Genomic DNA, 21,368 nt, shown 5'->3' on the forward strand with positions numbered 1-21,368 from the left:
GAGGAGTGGCAGAGAGCGAGCCCCCTGCACTCCCGTTTCCCCAAGCTCGGGCGTGCTCTGGGCGCTCCTGGAGCTGGCTTGATGCAGGGGAGCAAGGCGCCTTTGCCAGGCCTGTGCTGAAAGACGTACTCCCTCTAGACAGAGGAGCCAGGGTCTCTGAATCATTTTGGATGCAAGGTTCCAGCTGCTCAGAAACACCTGCTTTTGTTTTTTATAGGAGAAATAAACTTCTATTGTGCTTGAGCCACAGAAAAGATCTGACTTGCTGTGCCTTAAAAAAATGAGGAACTCAATCCCTCTTGTCCTCCACCTCCCCAGGTGGGACAGCCCAGGAGAGCAGGGAAGAGGGGACCTAGAGCTCTGAAGAGAGCCTTGGAAGTGGGGAAAGCTCTGATTCCAAGAGGAAGATTTCCCGGGGTGGGATGTGGCCCATGAACTTATACAAGTAGCATCTGACCTTCCACTTGAGGTTGTTCCTGTTTGGTTCAGGGCTGTGATTGCCCTCTGCCTTCCCCAAATCACCAGGAGCCACGTGTGAGGCTCCAAGGCTGTGTGGTCATATGGTCGGTGGGGATATAAAAGCCAGGGCCACACCAGGGCCAAGGGCCCCGGCCAGCTCCAGCCTGGGTCAGCTGCTGGGAGTGGTGAGGAAAGGGTTAAGGGGTCTGCGAGCAGGATTGGCTCTCCACTCCAGGAGGGCGGTAAAATCAGCATGTCGCCTCCAATTTGCTCTGGCCTGACCTTGAACGTGAATCATTCCATCACAATGTCCTTATTGATTTCCACAGGAAGAAGATTAAGCCCAGAAAATCGGGGCGGGAACTTGAGCCCGAAGCACGGCAAATGGGATGGTTCTGGAGCTCAAAACCCCTCGTGTTTGCAAAGACGTCACAGGGGGCCGCAGGCTGGGCAGCCGCCCAGTGCAGCTACCAGCAATCTGAGGCCTCCATCCTGGGTTTCTGTTTCCTCACCTGTCTGGTGTGTGGCCTCAGGGGTTCCTTCAAGCTTTGATACAAAGAGAGTGGCGATGAGGAGATGCCATAGGTACCCTTGAGCCTTGAGCCAATTCTGGAGTCATCATTTCATCATCCCGTACACAGTGACAGTCTTTGGGACCCTCAGAACCAGACAGGATGCTCTGAGACCAATGTTGCCATTGAACCAGCTGGCCCAGACAGCCAGGGAGGGCCTTCCTCAGTCCTGAAACCCCTTCAAGGGAATGAGACTGGGGGTGTGGGGGTGTCCCTGCATAGGTGCATGAAGGAGATGGGTCAGTAGAGGAAACAGCTCCATAATCTTCAATAGCGTGGCTGTACCAGGTGATCTAATCATTCCCTATTGATAGGCATGGAAAGTGGTTACTAGGTTAAAAAAAACCAAAAGCAACCTAAGACGATGCTACGATACACAGTTGGGTACCTGCCTCCTTGAATGAATTCTTTAGATGCTGTATTAGTTTTCTATAGCTGCGGTGACAAATTACCACAAGCTCAATGGCTTAGATGACACAAATTTATTCTCTTAGGGTCCCAGACATCAGAAGTCTTAAATCAGTTTTGCTGAGTTAAAATCAAGTTGTGGGCCCTCCTGTATTCTCTATGGAGGCTCGAGGGGAGAATCCCTTCCTTGCCTCTCTCAGCGTCTAGAAGTCGCCCACATCCTTTGGCCAGTGGCCCCTGCCTCCAACCCCAAAGGGTATCATTCCACCTCAGCATCGGTCACCTCATCTCTCCTCTGACTCTGACTCTCCTGCCCTGCTCTTCAGAGGACTTGGGATGACATTGGGCCCCCCTGGGTAATCCAGGACCACCTCTCCACCTCAAGAGTCTTAATCCCATTTGCAGAATCCCTTTTACTAGGTCAAGTCACACAGAGGTTCCTGGCATGAATATGGGGACATATTTTGGAGACCGTCCTTGAGCCTACCACAGCAGCCTAGAAATAAGAGACCTTCGTCAAGGGGTATATGTATTTTGAGGTAAATCGCCATCTCCAAATTGTTTTAATGAACGCTGATATCAACACTGGGGCTACTGGCTTTTTGAAGGAAACTGGGCAGCACTGATCAAGGTTTAAATTCCTCACCATCTCCTGTCTTCTCCATTGCACAGGGGTATGGCGCTGGCTGACGATTTGTTTCTCATTAATCTTTCACTGAAGTATCTGAGTCTTAAAGTTTCCCAGGACGCAGCTGGGGGAACAGGACTGGGATGTTTGGCCAGAGGGTTGGGGTGGGAGGTTGGCCTCCAGGAGGAACAGGCAGGAGGGGGTGCCTGGATGGAAGTGCAGGTGAGGAGGGCTGTGGTTCTAGCGATGGGTGTGATCATCAGAAGGGAGACCCCCTGGGAGTATGTGGTGGGGGTGGGGCAGGCAATGGAGAGCTGCTGCCAGCTGCAGCCCAGGAGAGCCAGGTCAGCAAAGCTGGGTCATTAGGGACAAGTAGTTGAAGAACAGTCATCTGAAAGCCTGAGGCTGCCTTTCCAAACTGAGGTCCCCCACCGGGATCCTAGGTCCCCAACTCCCCATGATCTCATCCTGTCTCCCCCCACCCTTCCCTCGGGAGCCAGTCGGGGCAGCCACTGAAGGGGGGGTGGGAAGGAGAAGTTGGAGTGACCTCTATGGCCATAAAATAGGGTCTTCTCTTCACAGCTTAAATTCTTTCAGATTCAAAGCAGACCTGACATCCTCAGAGATGCTCAGAGGCCTGATGTCTTTCTGTGGTTTATTCCATATAGAACCAGAGTACAGACACAAGAACAAAGAGGCTGCGGGAACAGCTGGGGACCATCCTGGCACAGGCCTCTAACCCCAACCCTAGGCTCCCCACTAGGGCAGCCACACAGTCCCAGACCTGTCAGGGTAGTGCTGGGGCCTGAATGAGCTCATGTCTGTGCCCTTTGGGCTCAGCCCCACAAAGCGACCCGGGGAGGTGACTTGCAGAGTGGGGGTGTAAAGGGGACCCTAGCTCTGGCTTTAAGCAGGATACTCCAGTTCAGAGACAAGGCTCTGGCAAATGCTGGGAGACCAGTTGTACGTGTGTAGGGCCTGCATTTCCCACTGACAGATGCTCTCTGGCTAAACAGTCCCACGAAACAGAGACCTGGGAATTGGCTGAGCCACAAACCTCACTCTCTGGCCCCTCCAGAGATCAACTCTGCTATGTCCTTGGAGAAGAGGCACATGGCAAAGCCAGGCACTGCCCTTCCGGACTGAAGGTACAATTAAATAAGCAAGGGCCCTTGGAGGCTCCTGCCACCACCTCAGGAGAGCCAGCTCACCCGCTGGGAAGACAGGTGTGGGGGACGTGCATGGAGCAGGCATAGGCTTGTTCTAAATCCTTTCCTGAACCCCAATGTCAACAACAGAATACCAGGGCATCCCTCTTGGGCCTACAGGGGACTTGAAGGTCACTGAGCCCACTCCCCAGTCTCTGGGCCTGACCTCACAGACACTGGTGAGAAGATCTGGACGTGAGAACCCACCCTCTTTGCTTCTGGAAAGTCCTCCTGAGCAGCTACATGCAAGGCCTGTGTGTTGCTATGAATGTGCCCCTTCCTTTTACTGTGTCTGATGCTTCTCCCAAGGTAGAAAGGGACAAAAAAAGAATGGGCTGCCACATCCCAGCCATGCATGTGGCCTTGGGTCTAGCTCTGGTCCTGGCTTCTCAGGAAAGCGCTCACCCCCTCCACCTGCAGCCAGAATCACAGATGTGCAGGGGCTCTGCCCCTGCCCTGGGGCCCATTCCAGACCTCGGCCAAGTACAGAGTGGAGTTCCCTGAGCCCCCAGCCCAGGTGGGCCCTTTCTAGTCACCTGCTGTGCCTCTGCCTGTCATCGCACGCTTTGCCCGTACAGCTCCCCACACCTGTACTGTCCCCCCGGGCCCCTGCCCCGGCACCCTGGGCCAGCTGGGAGCAGAAGGTGGGGTGGCACAGGAGCTCTGGCCAGCCCCGGCCCCCGGGTCTCAGGACCACTGGCAGGCACAGTCGGTGGGCTCCTGCACTGTGTAGGGCACCCAGGTGGCGTTGGTGGCACAGAAGAGCTGCACAGAGCGCCGCTGCAGGCCCACCTCCCGGCAGCACTTGCAGAAGCGGGCGTACGTGTTGATGTTATAGTTGTAGATGCTGGCGGACGGGCATCTCCCATCGCAGGACACTAGGTTCACCTGGAGACAGGCAGGCCGGGGAGGCAGACCGTGATGCCCACCCTGGCAAAGCCCCTCTCCCACCGCCTCGAGGGCGCCACTCACAGGGGTGTTGCTCCTGCATTCATTCTTCCGGATGGTCATCCGGATGGTCACCTTCTTGCAGGAACGCCCGTCCTCTTTACCTGGGGGGACAGGTGGGTGAGGCAGCCGTGGCGGACCAGCGCTTGCCGGGGCAGGGAGGGGGCAGCAGGACAGGCCGGTGGATCTGGGCGGTTAGTGTCATGCTCGAGGGCCTCCTGCCAGTGTTAGCGTCCATGCATTAGAGCCCCTCGCAGCAGGGAGAAAGCCTTTTAACTCAGTGCCCTGGCAAGACGCAGGGGTGGTGGGGGTGGGGGAGACAGGCTATGAGGTCTGGATGGCCTCGGGGCCTCTGGGCGATGGAAGAGGAGGATCTGGAGGCCAGGCAGGCTGCCTCCCTGCCCCAGCCCCAGCCCCAGGGCTCGTCCCTAACCCCTGCCCCTGCCCCTGGCCATATCCCCACCCTTCTCTGGGCTTCTGCATACTGACTCTGAGAGGGCGTCTAGGATAAGGAAACTGCAATCTCCTGAGTCCCCTGCAGCCCCATCCCTAGCACATGCTGGCACACAGCAAGCTCGCCGGGGGTCCCTATCCATCTGACAGGCTCTCGGGTCCTCACACTGGGATGGAAAACAGCTCAACAGCATGCAGCTTCCTGGGCCGGGCGTGCTTCCCACGGATGGACAAGCAATCTCAGAGCCACCCAGGCCTCACAGGCTCACAGGTCTCCTCCCCAGGCCTTTCCCACACCTCTCCTGAAACTACAGCTCCCTCCCTCCACCCAAGCTGCCTCCCTGAGGGCTCCCTCGCCTCATTTCTATCCAGAGCACCGCCAGCATCTACCATCATCTACATGTGTCGGGCACCTGTAATTACGCTGGGGAACCTTTGCGCCTCCTTCTGAACAGCCCCTCCCACAACTTGTTGTGGGGTCTTTTCCCATTCTAATTAAATATTCTGTTTCACACCCTGGCACGGGATTTGTACGTTTGTATTCTTTTCCTTAATGAGTCCTCCCCAAATTGTACAAGTTTCAATCCCCATAAACCCAGATGCATCTGTCTTGTCATATGTTTCACATATTACTCTGTCTCTCCCACTAAAACGTCAGCCTTATTTAGGCTGTGTCTACAGTGCCTCAAACAGGGTCTGGTGTACCGATGCTCAACAAACATTTGCCTGATGCACGGACTCCCTCTGTCACCCCGAAAGTGGGGTGGGATCCCTCCTTCGGGCCTCTGGGCCTCACCACAGTGGGTTCCCACTGCACCGGCTAGAGGACTCCTGGCCAAGGTACGTTCCCTTTGTCCTCCCCCTCTGCTTCTAGGAAGCAAGAGGACCAAGGGCTGTCCAGGCCATGGCCCTTGGGGTCCTGGACCGAGACCAGCTGAACGACCAGTGAGAGCAAAGCGGTGGCAGCGCTGGGCACTGGTGGGCTCCAGGAGAGCGGGCACCGCCGAAGCATTCCCACGCAAGCCCAGGGGAAGAGGCTCGCTATCCAGCATGCACTGCTGGCCCAAAGGGCCTTCGCCAGAGGCAGGCAGCAGGGGCCGCCCTCCCCTCCCCCACCCCCTAGCAGAAGGGACACTGTCGGGAACAGCACTGCGGCTGCACGCCTCCAGTCCTGTGGGCTTCCGAGAGGAGTACCTGGGTGGCAGTGGACACTAACCCGTGGAGGAGAGGCGGGGCTAACGGGGACCACAGGAAACAGGGTCCCCGGGGAACCTGGGGAGAGGGACACGGGTCGCAGGTCACATGGGAGCACGTGGAATATTCAGAGAACATGGGTTGTGGGTCAGAGATCAGCCGGTGAGGCACTGAGCCCAGCTTCCTTGTGGAATGTGAGGTGGATGTAAAAGGATCCCAAATGCTACATTTCTCTGAAGGGCAGTCTGAGGACCCGAGGGGGAGAGGAGGCATGTAGGCAACGGTCCTAAAGCTGACGGGAACGTCCATGCCTCTGTGTTTGGGGCTGCAGGCTCCAGAGGGCAGGTGTGAGGACAGACGCACAGCGCGCTCGCTCAGACTGAGGGATCCGGTGGGCCTGAATCCCACCCAGGAGGCACCTGCAAGACAGGGCTCCCGACCATAGGGAGGATTCACCTGGGGGGCTGGGGGGCTGGGGGGCTGCGGGTCTTGGCAGAGGCCGAAGGAGGCAGAGCAGCTGGTGAATCACTGACCTCCTGGACTCCATAGCCCAACGTCCTGTCTCCATCAAGAAGCAGATGCCTTTTGTTGGAATACGGACATGAGCATGGTCTCTGCCCACCTGCATCTCTGCCGGTGCCATGAGCCCCGTGGAGGGGCGGGGGTGTGATCCCTTCATCCAATAATCCCCAAAGGACCACCACTGGAGGTGCCAGGCCAGGAACCTGGCCCTCTTGAGCCTTGACGTAATACCCTGTCCCCCGAGCATAGAAGGGTGTCCCTCTTCACCCCTCGGCCTCCACCACGCTCACTCACATGTCCTGCAGCATCCTTCCAAGGAAGGGACCACTGAGCCCCCCACCTAGAGGGAGAGGAGGGGAGGTGAGTGGGAGAGCACATCCCAGGCCAGGAGCCAAGATCTGAGCAAGAGGCAGAAAGAGTGCAAAGAGGGACCCCTTTCCTCCCGTGACGCCCCGGGAGAGGAGCGCCAGGCGCTGCTGTCCATCAGGCCCTGGCCGGAGGGAGAAGGGGCCCCAGGGCTGGCCACAGGAGAGCCACAGGGGCTAACCTGACTGGTAAGGACCCTGGCACTGAGGCTGCCCGTGGCCCCAGTAAGACTGGAGGCTGGGTTAAGGTGGTACAGGGCCCCCCATCTTTCCCTGGCAGCTTCCCTCATGCCCCACCCTGCGCCCTCACTAGTGCTTCCTGCATGGAGGGTCAGGGAGGGAAGGGATGCAGGAGCTGGCCCATTTGGGTCAGTGGTCTGGGCTCTGTCCCACCTTGAAAATGGGGGCAATTATCCCTCATAGCCCTCCTCCTCCTTTATGAAATGGATAAAACAATGATAGTTCTTTGTGAATAAGTGTGTGTGTGTGTATTTGTGTGTGATTTTATGAGCATATACATGTGTGTATTGTATGTATGACTGGGAGCGTATCTATTTGTTTTCTAGGTAAGATCAGAAATCTTTGAATGTCCAAGGAACTTCCGTAATTCAACAAGCCAACTTTCCAGAAATCCTTTTCCTTGAGGTCTGCCCACAGTGACAGCTGCCCCTGCTGGTGCTGGATGGGTTAGTGGCAATGCCATTAGACCATCCCAGGACTGAACCGAGCATCTGTGCGGTGTGTGTGCCCTGGTGTGTGATGGTGTGTGGTACATGCTCTGGCAGGCTGAGGTGTTCACGTTTCCATGCAATGTGTGGTGTGTGTGAGTGATCGACTGCCTGTGTTGGTGTGCATGTGAGTGTGCTTAGAACACTTGAGGATGTATGTTTGTATGCATCTGTGTGCAGCCGCATGATGTGTGAGGCTGCAGGGTGTGATGTGGTCAGAGCAGGAATGCATGGCGAGATGAGGAGCTGGGGTGGCAGGGCAGGTGCAGATGCCAGGGAACCCCTCCTCCCTCACCTCTGTACACAGGACCCCCATCCAGCCCCCCACACTCCCCCCACTAGTAAGACGGCCCATATCCCTGGCTCCAGGCCATGCCGTGGGGGCAGCAGGCTGGCACTGACCTTGGCACACTCGGTCTCGTTGAGCGGGGGGCAGCTGATGGGTGAGCGGACCAGCACGGCACCCAGGGGAGTGCTGCTGCAGTGATGGCGGGCACAGTCTGCGATCCAAGATGCCCCAGGCTGGAGGGCACAGAGGTGGGCAAGGGGGACTTGTGGCCAGAGGGCCTGAGGGGACTGATAGGGCCCAACTCCAAACACAAGGTGCAGCCCAGGACCTGGCAGGGCCTGGGACCCTGTCTGTGTCTTCCCCTGAGCCCTGGTGGCCTCCTGGCACACCTTCCCAGATGGGTAGCTAGGGGGCTGCCTACCAGGAACAGGGATGTGGTGCCGTTGGGGAAAGTGAAGAGGCAGGACACGTTCCTGCAGGAGCCGCAGCAGGCTGCCAGGTCCCGTGGGTGCTCGTACTCCTGGTTCTGCAGGGCAGGGCAGGACGAGATGGGCCTCAGCCAGGTGCCCACCTCAACCCTCCTGGCTCTCCTGCTGTCTGAGGTTGCTGAGCCCAAAGCCCCGGAAGGCCCCCTGGGAAAGGGAGCTCCCAGCCTCTCGTCTCAGGCAGGAAGGTCACCCTGACGTCTACTTCAAGCCTCCTTCACAGCAATCCCTAGACTCAGCCCCAGTGGCCGAGGAGCACTGCCACCCCCTTCAGAGACAGCATTGCTGCTGATTAACGGTGCTCGTTCTGGTTCCAGATGGGCCTCAAGGTGAGTCCCAGTCCCTGTGGGAATTTGGACAAATGACTGGACCTCCCTAAACCTCAGTTTTCTCATGTGACAAATGGGAATTATTCTAATCCCACCCCGGTTGGCTTTTACTAGAAGCCGGTCGCTACCCTAGATGCGGGGCCTGCAGCAGTGCTCACCAGGGGTAGCAACCCAAACACACACACTAAAGCCACCCGGAGAGTGCCGGTCATCAGCAGGGGCTTCACAAACACCAGATACCAGCCCTCGCCAGGCCCACACTCCTGCTGTCCCCCCCCCGGCCTCTCCCAACGCAGCCTGAGCTCAGCACTTGCCACAGGCCTCTCTGAGGGGCCCCCACCCCTGCGCCTACTCTTCACTTCAGACTCATCTAGAAGGCTTGAGGCCCTGATTGCTGGAGCACCGGGGGTCACCCGGTCACCCGGGCCCCCTGCCCCTGCCCCGACCTACCGCCTCACAGCGGACGTCACACAGCACGGAGGTGGTGTTGATTTGGTAGAAGCTGGTCAGGGGGTCCAGCACGTCAGTGCAGCGGGAGGTGTGGCACACGCCGTCTGCGGAGAGCTCCACCACCGTCTGGCCCGGCAGCATGACCCCCAGCTCGCGGCTCAGGCACACGGGGGCCCTCACTGGATGGCCGGGCGGGATGGCAACAGTCACCCAGGGCCCGGCCTGCAGCCGTCCCGCCGCTGGCTCTCACCGGCTCTACCCCACGGCTCCCCTTCCCCACTCACCACACTCGTATCTGGCGCAGCCACACACGTTCTCCACGCTGTGCAGGAACTCCTCGTCCAGCTGGGACTTCTCCCACTGAGCGGGGCAAGGGTGGTCAGCACCCCGGGGTGGGGAAGCCCAGCCCCGCCCGTGGGAGCAGCCTGCCACCCAGGCCCTTGTCTTCGTCAGTTGCCTCCCTGCGGTGGGTGGGGAGGGGGCTGGCAGGCCTGGGGGCTCTTGGGGCTCCCCAGCCAAGGGAGAAATTCCCAGCGTGGCTTCCCCACTGAGGACCCCACCCCAGCATCCTCTCCCACCTCAACGAGGGACCGTGGTGTGGCTTCCAGCCAAGAACCCTGCGTGGCTCATATCATTTCCCTTCCTCCTTCACCAGTTGAAGGGAGAAGAGGAGGGATGGGAGGGGGAGAAAAGGAGAGGAAATGTGTGCTCAGGGGTAGGGGGTGAGGAGAATATATATAATCCAGAAAATGGTGAAGAAAACTTTAAACATAACTTCATATTTCTTGAAGTGTTTTCCCTTCCTTCAGGGACTGTGCAGCCCGGTCACTAAAGGCATGGTCTCTGGGGTCTGATTTCCTGGGTTCTAATCCTGACTCTGATTTACTAGCTTCATGACCTTAACCTTAGGTTCCTTGTTTGTATAGCTGAGATCATCATGGAATCTCATTGGGCTGTCATGAGAATTAATTTGACAATATACGTAAAAGGCCTAGGAACGTTCCTGACAGTTAGCTCTCAGGAAACATCAGCTGCTGTTGTAGCATCACCACCATCAGCAACTTCCCCGTCCCCACTGCCACCATCATCCCCACCGCCACCATGCTTGTACTTGCTCACCACAATGCTGAAGCATAAGCACACCTACTTTATATATGAGGACACTGTGCTCAGAAAGCAGAGCTTAGGACAAGGACGCGGACTTGCAAACCAAGGCTCTTTGCACTACATGAAAGGAACAGGCCCTCCAGGGGATGGGATAGAGTGGAAAAGAAAGGGGGAGGCAGATCACAGAGATTGGGAAGAAGCAAGGTCTCCATACCAGGTGACACCGGGGCACCGGAATTGTGTCACAGTCACATTCTGAAAAACAGGAGTGGCCGGGACCCATGTCACCAGAGATGTCCAGGTGGAAGCCTCCCTGGGCCCCCATGAGGCTCACTCCTAAGCAGCCCCTCCTCTGGCCCAGTCAGGGTGGAGCCTCCCCGTGGGGGTAAGAAGCCCAAATCTCAGCCTCCCCTCCCAGCCTAGCCTGGCCTGTGGGCTGCAGCTCCCCTGGTAGGGCAGGTGGGCGGGGGCAGTGGTGGGTCCTCGTTCTAAGCTCCACTGCAGAGGCAGTGAGGCTAAACAGGCACAGAGGCCAACCACAGGGGCCCCTTTGCCATCCGGCCTTCATCCTGCCCCGCCCTCCTGAGAGCCCTTTCTGGAGCAGATGTGGGGCCTCTCCAGGAGTGAACATGGCAAGGGTGGACCTTCTGAGCATCTCTCTTTCCCAAATATATATTCCCGTGGGTTTGGCTTTGCTGCTCCAAGCCTCCTGCCAGGGGTGGGCCCTGTTCGAAGCTGCAGGGGAGCCAGCTGCTGTGGTAGCACTAGCAGCCTGGAACACCCCTCTAGCTCAGGGCGAGGAGAGCGCAAGGTCAGAGAGGCTGGGAGACACCCTCCTGGGTCACACTCACTCATGCAGCAAATAGTTTTAAGCGCCTACTCTAGGCTGAGGTTTTTCTGTGCTCTGGGGACAAAGCAGTGAATAAAACAGACTAAAAAATCTCTGCCCTCCTGAAGTTGACATTGTAGGGCAGGAAAAAGACAAGGGAAGTAAATGCAAAAGAGTTTCTCAACTCTTTTTAAATAACATTTTCATACAAAGCTCACTGGCGTTCATTATTGATCACTGAGGCTCCCAAAGGGGTGCGGGGTAAATTTTAACAAAGATCATGTTTACTAACAGACAGCTGCAATAAAGACCTTTTTTTTGTTTGTTTGTTTTCGATGGAAAAACCTTTTGGGAACAAAGAACTTGATTTTTTTCCTTCTTTCATCCTGGGGAGAAAAAAGTGTAAGAATGCTAAGCTCCTAGAGATCAGGTGCCAGGGGAGGAAGGCAATTTGGGTGGCTTTGACCTGATGATTCCGGAGGGTTAGAATGAATCCGAGCAGGTTGACCGTGTGGGCCCCATTCCTCCCCTGCCCCCTCTGCACAGGGGCCCTGGATCTTCTGCCTTTGGGCAGGGGCACCCCCCATCCAGGGACTTACCACAGGACTTATAGGGGCAGCAGCGGTCTGGGCTCCAGACCTCCACCAGAGCAGTGCCCGTGCCACACTGCACTTGGGGACAGCGGAAACTCTCACACACTGTCAGGGAGGGAGGCGAGACAGCTGCAGGCACCTTGGAGCAGAAATCCCCAGAAACGCAATACTGGCCAAAGAGGGGGGTTCCTCCCGGCTCCCCCTGGGGTCCCCATGATGTCCTTAGACACCCTCTCTAGGGCTGGGGTTCAGGGAAGAAGTCTGGGTCCCTGGAGCCTCCCCGTAGAACTACTTCTGGAAGCCTCAGTTCCACTCTGAGGAGGCATTAGCTATATGACAATGTCAGAACCTTAAAGTCACTCAGCTGGGCCTTTCCTCCCCCGGATTGTGTCACCCGGAAAGTAGTGGTCAGATGGGAGCCTGTGACAGGCACAAGCTCCATTGCCAGGAAGGTTTCCCTCTAGAGAACACTGCTCTTCCCACCAGGTGGCAACCCTCCAATCGTAGCCCATCCTGAGCCTGAGGCCACATGCTTCCCTTTTTCCTAGTCTTCAGGCCGTCCCTCTTAGTTTGGGGTTCCTCAGCCATTCTCATTTATTGAGAGAATGAGGCAAGGAGTGAGGGACCCTGGGCACAACTTTGTGGTGGGGAGGGGATGCACGAAGGGACAGCGCAGAAGGTGAGGTTCTGAAAACTGTAAGACTTATCTGATTCACTAAAAATATATATACATATTGGCACGGGTTAAGGATTATCGATGGATGTTTCAAAAAAATGATGAGGTCGAGGGGGAGAAGGACCTTTGTAAGGTGTCAAAGTAATGGGTTATTTTCTGTTTGATGGAGGAAAAACGTAAATGTAAGATGGAGGCATCAGACAGTCACCGCCCTCATCCAGGGCGAGCGTTAGCGTGAGGTGAGGTACTGTGAAGCTTGTGTCTGTCGAGCCACACACTTGTACCTTGAATCTACCAACTCTTGGGATCTAACTTCTGGTTTACAGGAAGCACCAGGAATGGGGGAGCAAGGTAAGCAGTTCTAAGAGGAAGCAATGGATCAATCCAGAAGGTGGGGCCTTCCGCGGGACCACAGCCCAAACTCTGTAATTTTGTGTCATGTAGAAAAAGGCACCTATGCTAGGCTAAAAGAGATTTAAGAGGCAAAATGTGTATGTGTGGTGCTGGGTTGGACAAACCAGGAAAATCCTGGGTGGGACAAGGGCACCTAAGTGGAAGGTACACCAGGAACATCTATGTGCCACCAGGTCCCTTTCACAATGTCTTCCCTCAGGATCTATGGGAGCTCAACGGGGAGCAACAGGGAGCCCCCAGGGAGTGAGCTCCGAAGCATGGTACAGACTAAGCCATGACGGAGGCCTCACTGGAGGAGGCTGGGCCAGGCGGTGGGAGCTGGATGGTGTGGGGGTGCAGGCTGTGACATGGATGGCTTGGGGCTTCAGGAAGAGGTTCCCTGTCCCCTCCATGGGTGCTCTGCGGGGCCAGGGGGAGGCGTGGGTTGAGGCCATCCCAGCCCTCCTAGCACTGACTCACAGTCCTCATGCCCTGCTTCATGTCCAGCTTCTGTACTCACCGCACTGGTACAGAGGGCAGCAGAGCTCCGTGGTATTCCTGTCCACGGTGAGCGCCTCTCCTTCCTGACACTCGGGGATCGGGTCTGGACAGTCGCCACAGGCTGAGGTGGGGGGAGAGGGGCCACAGCTGTCACAGGCAGCCCCCCTCACAGGGTCTTGGTACAGAGCAGGTTGCTGGGCTGGGGGGCGACCTAAAACCCAGCTGTGACAGGAGCTGGACTCAAATAGTCTTCTGTGGCTTCGTGGAGCTTGTCCTAAAGCAGTATCTAGATCCCTCTTGTCTACCTGAAGTCTTACACCGAACAAACACCAATTTCCTCCTGCTTAGTTGTGGAAGGGGTGAAGCCTGGGTTGCTTTCCTCTTCCTCCTTCACTTTGTTCTGAGGAATCTCACCCTTATCCTGTGCCTAGTCCCCCTGGAGACCCCTACCCTGTCCTCCCAGCCACCCAAGGCAAGGGCGAGGAAGGAGATGGCTGGGATCCAGCCGTGCACACCGACATCCGATGGCACGTCCCCTCACCGCAGAAGTAGGAGGTACAGCACGAATCCCCCAGGCGGCCCGCGATCAGGATCTGGTCCTGGCGGCAGCTGGGGACCAGCTCTGCCTCACACAGGTCTGGGTCACACTCTATAGAGAAAAGACAGAGTCTAAGTGCTGGGGGCAGACCCTGTCTGGCCATGCCTGGGCCTCCACCCTGGCTCTGCCCCAGTCCCCAGGGCTCCCCCACCCCTGCATTCCCCGCCTCAGGACCTCTCACCACAGCTGTAGCTGGGGCAGCACGAGTCCTCCTGGAAGTGGGTGAGGAGTCGGTGGCCTGGGCGGCAGGTAGGGGCGAGGCCCTCACACAGAGTCTGGTTACACACTGGCCCAGGGGCCACGGGGCCTGTCACCTGGAGGCTGGGACTCCCCTCCCTCACCTCCAGTACTGCCCAGCACCTAGAAGCGCTTGTCCTCGTTTCTCCCTCCAGCGCCCCCAGGACCCATGTTCCTGGAAGGGTCCTTTGAGGGTCACACAGAAGGTCCAGGGCTCAACAGAAGAGCATTAGTACTTAATATTCATCGAGATGGGGCATGTGCCAGCTGCTGTCCTGGATCAAGTATTAACTTCTAGATTCTTACAACAACCCAGAGAGTGGAGACTATGATCAGCCTGGTGCTATAGTAGAATCAACTAAGGCACAAAAGATATTAAAGGACCTGCTGAGGTTATGAGACTGCAAAGTGGTGGAGGAAGAGTCCTCAGCCTGTGCCTTGAAGCCATCCCCCACACAGATTCATGAGGGTGGCTCCAGCCCCCCGAAGAGGGGTTCTCCACCCTTTACAACATGTCCCCCCAAGACACTTGCATTTTCCCCAGCCTTGTCCTATCTGGCAGGGTCAGTAGGCAGACCTGGAGCCTCTTAGCCATCTTACAGCTGAGGTGGAGGGAAGTGAAGCGTGGGACTTACCACAAACGGACCCCAGGCAGCAGGGATCCTCAGTGGGCAGGAGCAGGGCCACTTCCCCGAAACGTGGGCAGGTCTGAGGAGGGCGGGGCCCCGGGCAGTCCAAGTCCACTGGGACGATGGTGTTAGGAGCCTGGCACAGGTGCTGACAGCATCCGCTCAGGGAGCTGTTCCAGGTCTCCCCCAGAGCCCGAGGCACCCCCGTGCTGTCTGTGCAGGCTGCGGCGGGGACACAGCGGGGCACAAGGGACTGAGGCAAGTGGGGACACCCAGACTGTCCCAGACTTGACCCTCCCTGGGACACTGCCCATCCCCAAAGCAGACCTGGAGGGATGCAGATGGGTCCATGGGTAGCAGGTGGGATGAGGAGACCCGAGGGTGAGGTCAGCTTTGGAGGGCCCCACCCTGGTAGGGGAGGAACCCACCACACTTCTCCTCAGGGATGCAGAGCGCTGAGTGGCGCCGGTGCAAGATGGTGCCCTCAGAGCAGACGCAGCCCTCGCCCAGCACCTGGCACTGCTCTGGGTCCAGTGGGCCCAGCAGCCCATCCTGGCACGTCTCAGGGGGCTCACAGGCTGCCACACAGGCCTGGTATATGGAGTCGCTGGAGCACAGGAAGGCTGCAAGGGCACAGCAGGCACCAGACCTGGCTCAGACCCCAGGCAGAGTGAGGAGGGGTCTCAGCATCATCAGTGCCTCCACAGAGAGGGCAAAGCCGTTTGGCGTCACTGCCTCCCTTACCTAGATCAGGAGTCAGCAAAGTACAACCTGTGGCCAAATCTACCTTCCTACCTATTTTTGCAAATAAAGTGGGGTTTTTTTGTTTTTGCTTTTTTGCAAATAAAGTTTTATTGAAACAGCCACACCAATAGCCACACCTATTGTATCTGGCTGCTTTTGCACTCCAAGGGCAGAGTTGAGTAACAGAGACCATATAGCCTGAGAAGCCTCCGTTATTTACTATCTGGCCCTTTACAGGAAATATTTGCCAAGCCCTTGCTCTAGATCAGCGTTTTCAAATTTTCTTGACTGTAAAAAGTACATTTTACATTGTGGTCCAATACACACATGCATGTAGAACAGTGGTCCTCAAACCTCAACCCGTGGTCCTTACAGAAGAATCATTTGGAAGCTCTGAAATACCCTTGCCCAGGATCCTGCCCCAGAGCAATTGGACTGGAATCTCTTATTGTGAGGCCCAGCATTAATACTTTTTGAAGTTCCCTGGTGATTTTAAAGGATAATGGGGATTGGGAATTACAAATATGTATATATTTTTTACCTTTTCTTTTTGAGAATTACTGACCTATCGAAACAAATTTTTCACAAAACAATATTTAATTAATCATTCTGCAGTACAAGTACAGTACACACTAGCATTTCCTATTCTATTGCATATTTTAAATGTAGTGTTAATCCCCAAAGTTGATTTCATACCGATAGTTTGAAAAACACTACTCTAATGACTGTTTTTTCGTCTTTCAACTGTCATATTCTGGGCTTAGTCTTCCTGTGAGCTGCTTCCAGCCTATCTGGATATGTCCACATTTATAAATCAAACTACTCTAGTCCACCCTTTGCAAACCTAAGGGGGTGGGGAAAGGGTGGATTTCACCTCTATTCTCAGGGAGGTGCTGAAAGAAGAGAAAGAGGACCAAGGATTAAGAGAAAGGAACTAACACTTCCTGGATGGTAACCATGTGGGGGGCCTACGTGAGGCACTCTGCACACATTACCTCATATCACCTTCAAAACGACCCTAGAGGGAGCTAGTATTACTGTCCTCATTTTACAGATGAGGCAAGGGGATTCAGATAAATTAGATAATAAACAGATAATATTCATTTGACATATTAATATAAATGATAATAAAAATAAATTTATTCATTTGCTTATGGATTTGTTTATAAAATATTTCTCAAATTATTTGTATCAACGAACAAATGAATGGTTAACGGGGTAAGAGCAACAGAAGCAATGGAGGACACCCCCATCCTCCCCGCTCCCCCTCAGGCCCCTGACTCACGGCAGTAGTCAGAGCGCCGCCACTCGATGCACACGTGGAACTTGTGGCACATGGCCACGTACACCGTCAGAGCCACGCAGGGCTGCTGCACGTACTTGGTGTCCCGGATCCACAGCTCACAGAACGACTCTGGGGGCACCTGGGCATGTGTATCAGACAGCACCCCTTACCCTGATTCCCCACATCCCAGGGCCCAGTTCCTCCCAGCCCTGCCCAGGGGCAACAATGAGCTTCTGAAGACTTCCAATCTGGTCCCAAGTTCAACACTTTGGGGAGCTGCCCTCTGCAGGTTGGTGCTGCTGTTCCCAGCCTAGGAGGCTCCCCCATGCTGGACCCAGTTGTACATACAAAGCGGTGGCAGGCGCTGAAGGTGCGGTTGGATACCATGCGGAGGCAGGGCGAGCAGTCAGCTGTGGCACAGCTGTCCGGGCGGAAGCGGGTCTGGCCCACTGAGGTCAGGGAGCTGGGCACCTGCCAGCTGTCCAGAAAGGGAGCAGGGTCCTGGGCCTCACCCACCACAGAACCATCCTTCAAGGTGAGGTCATTGGCTGCATCCCCATCACAGATACCTGGAAAGGAGCAGATGATCCCAATAGCCATAATGATCGCCACCATACCCAGGTCCCCAGGTGTTATTTTGCATATTTCTTACAACAGTTCTTTGAGGCTGGTATTACATTATCCTTGTTTTATAGTTGAGAGAAATGAAGCCCAGAGAAGCTAAGAAACCCCGCTGTGTACGAAGACGTCATCATTCTTCAGAGACACACAGCAACGTATTTAGGGATAGAGGGATACAAGGTCTCAAACATATTTTAAAATTGCTCAGAAAAATGCACATATAGGGACCCCTGGGTGGCTCAGTGGTTGAGTGTCTGCCTTTGGCTCAGGTCGTGATCCCGGGATCCTGGAGTCGAGTTTTGCATCGGGCTCCCCGTTGGGAGCCTGCTTCTCCCTCTGCCTATGTCTCTGCTTCTCTCTGTGTGTCTCTCATGAATAAATAAATAAAATCTTTAAAAAAATGCATATAGGGGATCCCTGGGTGGCTCAGCGGTTTATAGCCTGCCTTTGGCCCAGGAAATGATCCTGGAATCCCAGGATCGAGTCCCACGTCGGGTTCCCTGCACGGAGCCTGCTTCTCCCTCTGCCTGTGTCTCTGCCTCTCTCTCTCTCTCTCTTGTGAATAAATAAATAAAAATCTTTTTAAAAATGCATATATATACATATATATATAAAATGCATAACAGAGAAGTGCATATATATATATAAATCACATGTGTATATATGTATACATACACAACAGAAAAGTGCATGTATATAAATCACGTGTATGTATGTCTACCTACGTGTGTGTTTTATACATACCGAGGTAGGAAAAGCAAATGGGGCAAAATATGAACACTTGGTAAATCTGAGTAAAAAAATGCATGGGGGGATCCCTGGGTGGCGCAGCGGTTTGGCACCTGCCTTTGGCCCAGGGTGCGATCCTGGAGACCCGGGATCGAATCCCACGTCGGGCTCCCGGTGCATGGAGCCTGCTTCTCCCTCTCTCTGTGTGTGACTATCATAAATAAATAAAAATTTTTAAAAAATACATGGGAGTTCTTTACACTATTTTTGACATTATGTGAAAATTAAAAGTTACTCTCCAAAAATCTGCTTTAGCAGAGATTGCTAGCTAAATGTAACACCTGTTTTCTCTTCTTCCCAGGCAGTTGGCTAGCCTGTTTTTCCCAGGCTCTCCTGGGGCTGGGGGAGTGAGGGCAAGGGCCATCACTACCAGGCCCGGTCCATAAACGCTTCTTGATTCTTTTTCCTGCGGTGGAGTTGGAAGCTTGTGTTGAGGATGGCAGAGCCATGAGATGGAAGGAGTCTCCACATGGGAATTTACGGGTGCCAGAAATAAACCTCCGTCGTGTTGCAAGGCACTGAAATGGGGTGGGGCTGAAGTTTCTCTGTCACAGCTTCTAACATGACTTTAACTTCCAGCTTCATCTCTCATGCTCTAGGCTCCAAATACACACTTCCCTGCCCTTGACCTTCTTATGCTGCTCCCTCTGCCTAAAACGCTTTGTCAGAAGTCCTTCCTTCCACAGCCCCTCAGATGCGCCCCCCCCCATGACCTTCCCAGTTCTGGAGGACGGGTTTTGGTTTGCAGGGTTGTCTTGCTCTGAGTGCAAAGATTCATTTTCCTTTAGACTCATTTTTTTACTCTCTCTGTAGTCCCCCTAGTTGCCCAGTAGGGTGCCAGGGACTCTAACTGCTAGTTTAGATAAAATAGAGATAAATTAGCTGACTTCTGCTCTGACACCTCTAGCCACCAGTTTCATGAATATAAAGCATGATCTACTACAAAACCTTCAGATTTTATTGATGGTCCCAGTGGTTGCGTTTTTGGTCATGGCCTTGAGTCACCGAAGGGTGTCACAAGGTATCCTCGGAAGGATATTACTGCTGAGCACAGCACTCCTTGCCAGGCATAAACAGTAGAAGGAAGAAATGGTGAGAAAAAGATGGTAGAGTAGTGGCAGTGCTGGGTGTGTGTGTGTGTGTGTGTGTGTGTGTGTGTGCATGTATGTGTGTGTATAAAGAGAGATTTTTGTAACAGTAAGTCAGCACAAATAGTTTCATAAAACAGATTTTTGCCTGTTTTGCCGACTATCTGTCCTGTGATGGTAAGTAAATGAAAGAATGAGCAGGGAGCAGACTTACACGTGTCAGTTCACGTGTAGAGGGCATTCTGCATACAGGAGTATGAGTGTCAATGACCAAAATGGTGCAGGTTTATGGAGGAAGGGCATTTGAGGATGTGAGTGTGTGTGTGTGTGTGTGTGTGTGTTCCTATGTCTTCCATCATCATCATGACGTCCGTCTGTCATGGTTGCTCTGTGGGGGAGCAGCAGTCCACACTCAGACTCCCCTTGTACCCTTTCCTTATCCAAAGACATTCAGTCCCTTAGGGCATGCTCTGAAGTCATGCTGTGGTCTGAAGAGCTCTAGTTCTATGTGTTGTGGCAGTTCTGCTGTGTGAGCTTAGGCAAGCCACTTAACCTCTCTGAGCCCACTTTCTTCTGTAGTTCAGTGGTCATCTCTTAGGGTTGTTGTGTGGATGACCTGCAATAAGTGAGATCAGAGTGTGGAAGTGCTTTGTGAAGTGCCCAGGCATATGCAGACAGGAAGGATTATCTGGTATTAGGAAACTATCAGGGAAGCTGACAGACAATCCCAGTTAAAGTGACAACTGGCGGAGGCCAGAGTCCTGCGCCATCTCCCTGCTGGCAGCTTCAGCCCCAGAACATACAACATTAAGTCTCTCTGCCCTGGCAGCTCTGCTGGTGCCACCTCTGGCCTGGCCCTCTGTCCCACCTTTCCCTGGCTTCACACAGGGGAGCCTGTGTCTGGGGGCCGACATGGGCTCAAAAAGCATCCCCTCTCCCCCAGCTGGGTCCCACCTCACCGCACAGGCCACGGCCCTGGGCCTCGCTGGTTTTGCTGGCCTCCAGGATCATGAGTCCTGAGCTGTGGAGCCACTGGATCTGGATGTGTGATGGTGTCCGGATCATGTACATGTGGCCTGTGTCCTCAATTCTGAATCCATGTCTGCTCACAGGAGGCCAGACAGGCTGTGAGTCCACAGTCACCTTGTGGGGGGAGGGTATTCAATGTGAGCACAGTTTGTCCATCTGTCTGTCCATCCATCCATTTATCCAACAAACAGTATCAAGCTATGTGACAGGCTCTGTTTCAGATACATGTGAGTGAGACACTGTCCAAGGTGGCATCAAAGAATTCTGAAACCATGTTTATGAGCACAAAATGATGAAACATAAAATACAACAATGAGAGGCAGGCTATATCCTTGTGCCCAAGCAAACACACACTTTGAGACCTCCTAATCACTCTCTTCTTTCCTTAGTCTGCCCAGATCATTTCTTCTGGGAGATTTTTCCTATATCCTCCAGCCTCTGGCATGGGCACCCCTTCTCTGGGACCTCCTCATCTCTCTGCTGACCATTAGGGTGGAATCTGTTTGTCCCCTCATTGAGGCACCAGATGGACTCTGAATTTCATAAGGGCAGAAATAAATAAAATATTTTTTAAAACCTCTTACTGATCCACCTTTGAATCCCCAGCACCTGCCTTAGGGCCTGACATAAATTGGGGTCTCAATCAATGTTTGTTAAATATGCAATACACCCTAACTCTCTCAAACTCTTTAAATTCAAAGCTACAACCTCTGTTACATATTGACAAGGTTAAATTTATATGCACTATGGATTATTAGTTTTACTTTGTAGAAGTGGGAGATGAGAAGACTAGAATCTTAAAATATTTATAATGACTTTATACCTCCCTCTCCTACAAGAATCACTGTTTTATTAATTACTTTGTAAATTATCCAGGACAGGAACCTCTGTGTTGGAAAACTTTGACCTTGGGAAATCCCTGGTCTTTCAGCCTCAGACTTCCTAGCTGTGCAGAGAGGGGCTGGGGCTTCATGAACCTGGAATCATCTCTTAGCTCTGGGAATGAACACTCATCTCTGAAGCTCAGGGTTCTTCATCTGTGTTCACAGAACCCTATGTTCAAATAACGACAAAGGACAAATATTCAAAACTAAAGAGTAGGCTTTAGCTTCTGACCAAGATGGAGTAATAAGGACTGGATATTCCCTCTTGCCTTAAACAATCAAAAAACCTAACAAATTGGGCAGCCCCGGTGGCCCAGCAGTTTAGTG

The 21,368-nt window shown here is 54.1% G+C and overlaps 1 protein-coding gene and 1 long non-coding RNA gene across 2 annotated transcripts in view; one reads left to right on the plus strand and one right to left on the minus strand.

Annotated features, from left to right (window-relative positions):
• Nucleotides 1-5,198, plus strand: part of LOC140594396 (uncharacterized) — a 39,631-nt gene extending 34,433 nt beyond the window's left edge. The window contains exon 2 of the long non-coding RNA XR_011995082.1: nt 789-5,198. This is a non-coding gene — a long non-coding RNA (uncharacterized lncRNA). The remainder of the gene's footprint in view (nt 1-788) is intronic.
• The window catches only part of OTOG (otogelin), an 89,215-nt gene continuing 70,555 nt past the window's right edge, over nt 2,709-21,368 (minus strand). Inside the window, exons 40-56 of the mRNA XM_072725470.1 lie at nt 20,088-20,271; nt 16,979-17,199; nt 16,631-16,769; nt 15,030-15,224; nt 14,608-14,823; nt 13,917-14,021; nt 13,679-13,786; nt 13,157-13,258; nt 11,574-11,672; nt 10,360-10,400; nt 9,323-9,398; nt 9,039-9,217; nt 8,196-8,300; nt 7,888-8,007; nt 6,687-6,732; nt 4,248-4,327; nt 2,709-4,163 (exon numbers count right to left, since the gene is read on the minus strand). Coding sequence (XP_072581571.1) covers nt 3,963-4,163; nt 4,248-4,327; nt 6,687-6,732; nt 7,888-8,007; nt 8,196-8,300; nt 9,039-9,217; nt 9,323-9,398; nt 10,360-10,400; nt 11,574-11,672; nt 13,157-13,258; nt 13,679-13,786; nt 13,917-14,021; nt 14,608-14,823; nt 15,030-15,224; nt 16,631-16,769; nt 16,979-17,199; nt 20,088-20,271 — 2,217 coding nt within the window. The 3' untranslated portion in view covers nt 2,709-3,962. The remainder of the gene's footprint in view (nt 4,164-4,247; nt 4,328-6,686; nt 6,733-7,887; nt 8,008-8,195; nt 8,301-9,038; nt 9,218-9,322; nt 9,399-10,359; nt 10,401-11,573; nt 11,673-13,156; nt 13,259-13,678; nt 13,787-13,916; nt 14,022-14,607; nt 14,824-15,029; nt 15,225-16,630; nt 16,770-16,978; nt 17,200-20,087; nt 20,272-21,368) is intronic.

The sequence above is a fragment of the Vulpes vulpes genome, chromosome 11 (genome assembly GCF_048418805.1).
Source record: "Vulpes vulpes isolate BD-2025 chromosome 11, VulVul3, whole genome shotgun sequence".
In the NCBI taxonomy this organism is placed as follows: Eukaryota; Metazoa; Chordata; class Mammalia; order Carnivora; family Canidae; genus Vulpes; species Vulpes vulpes.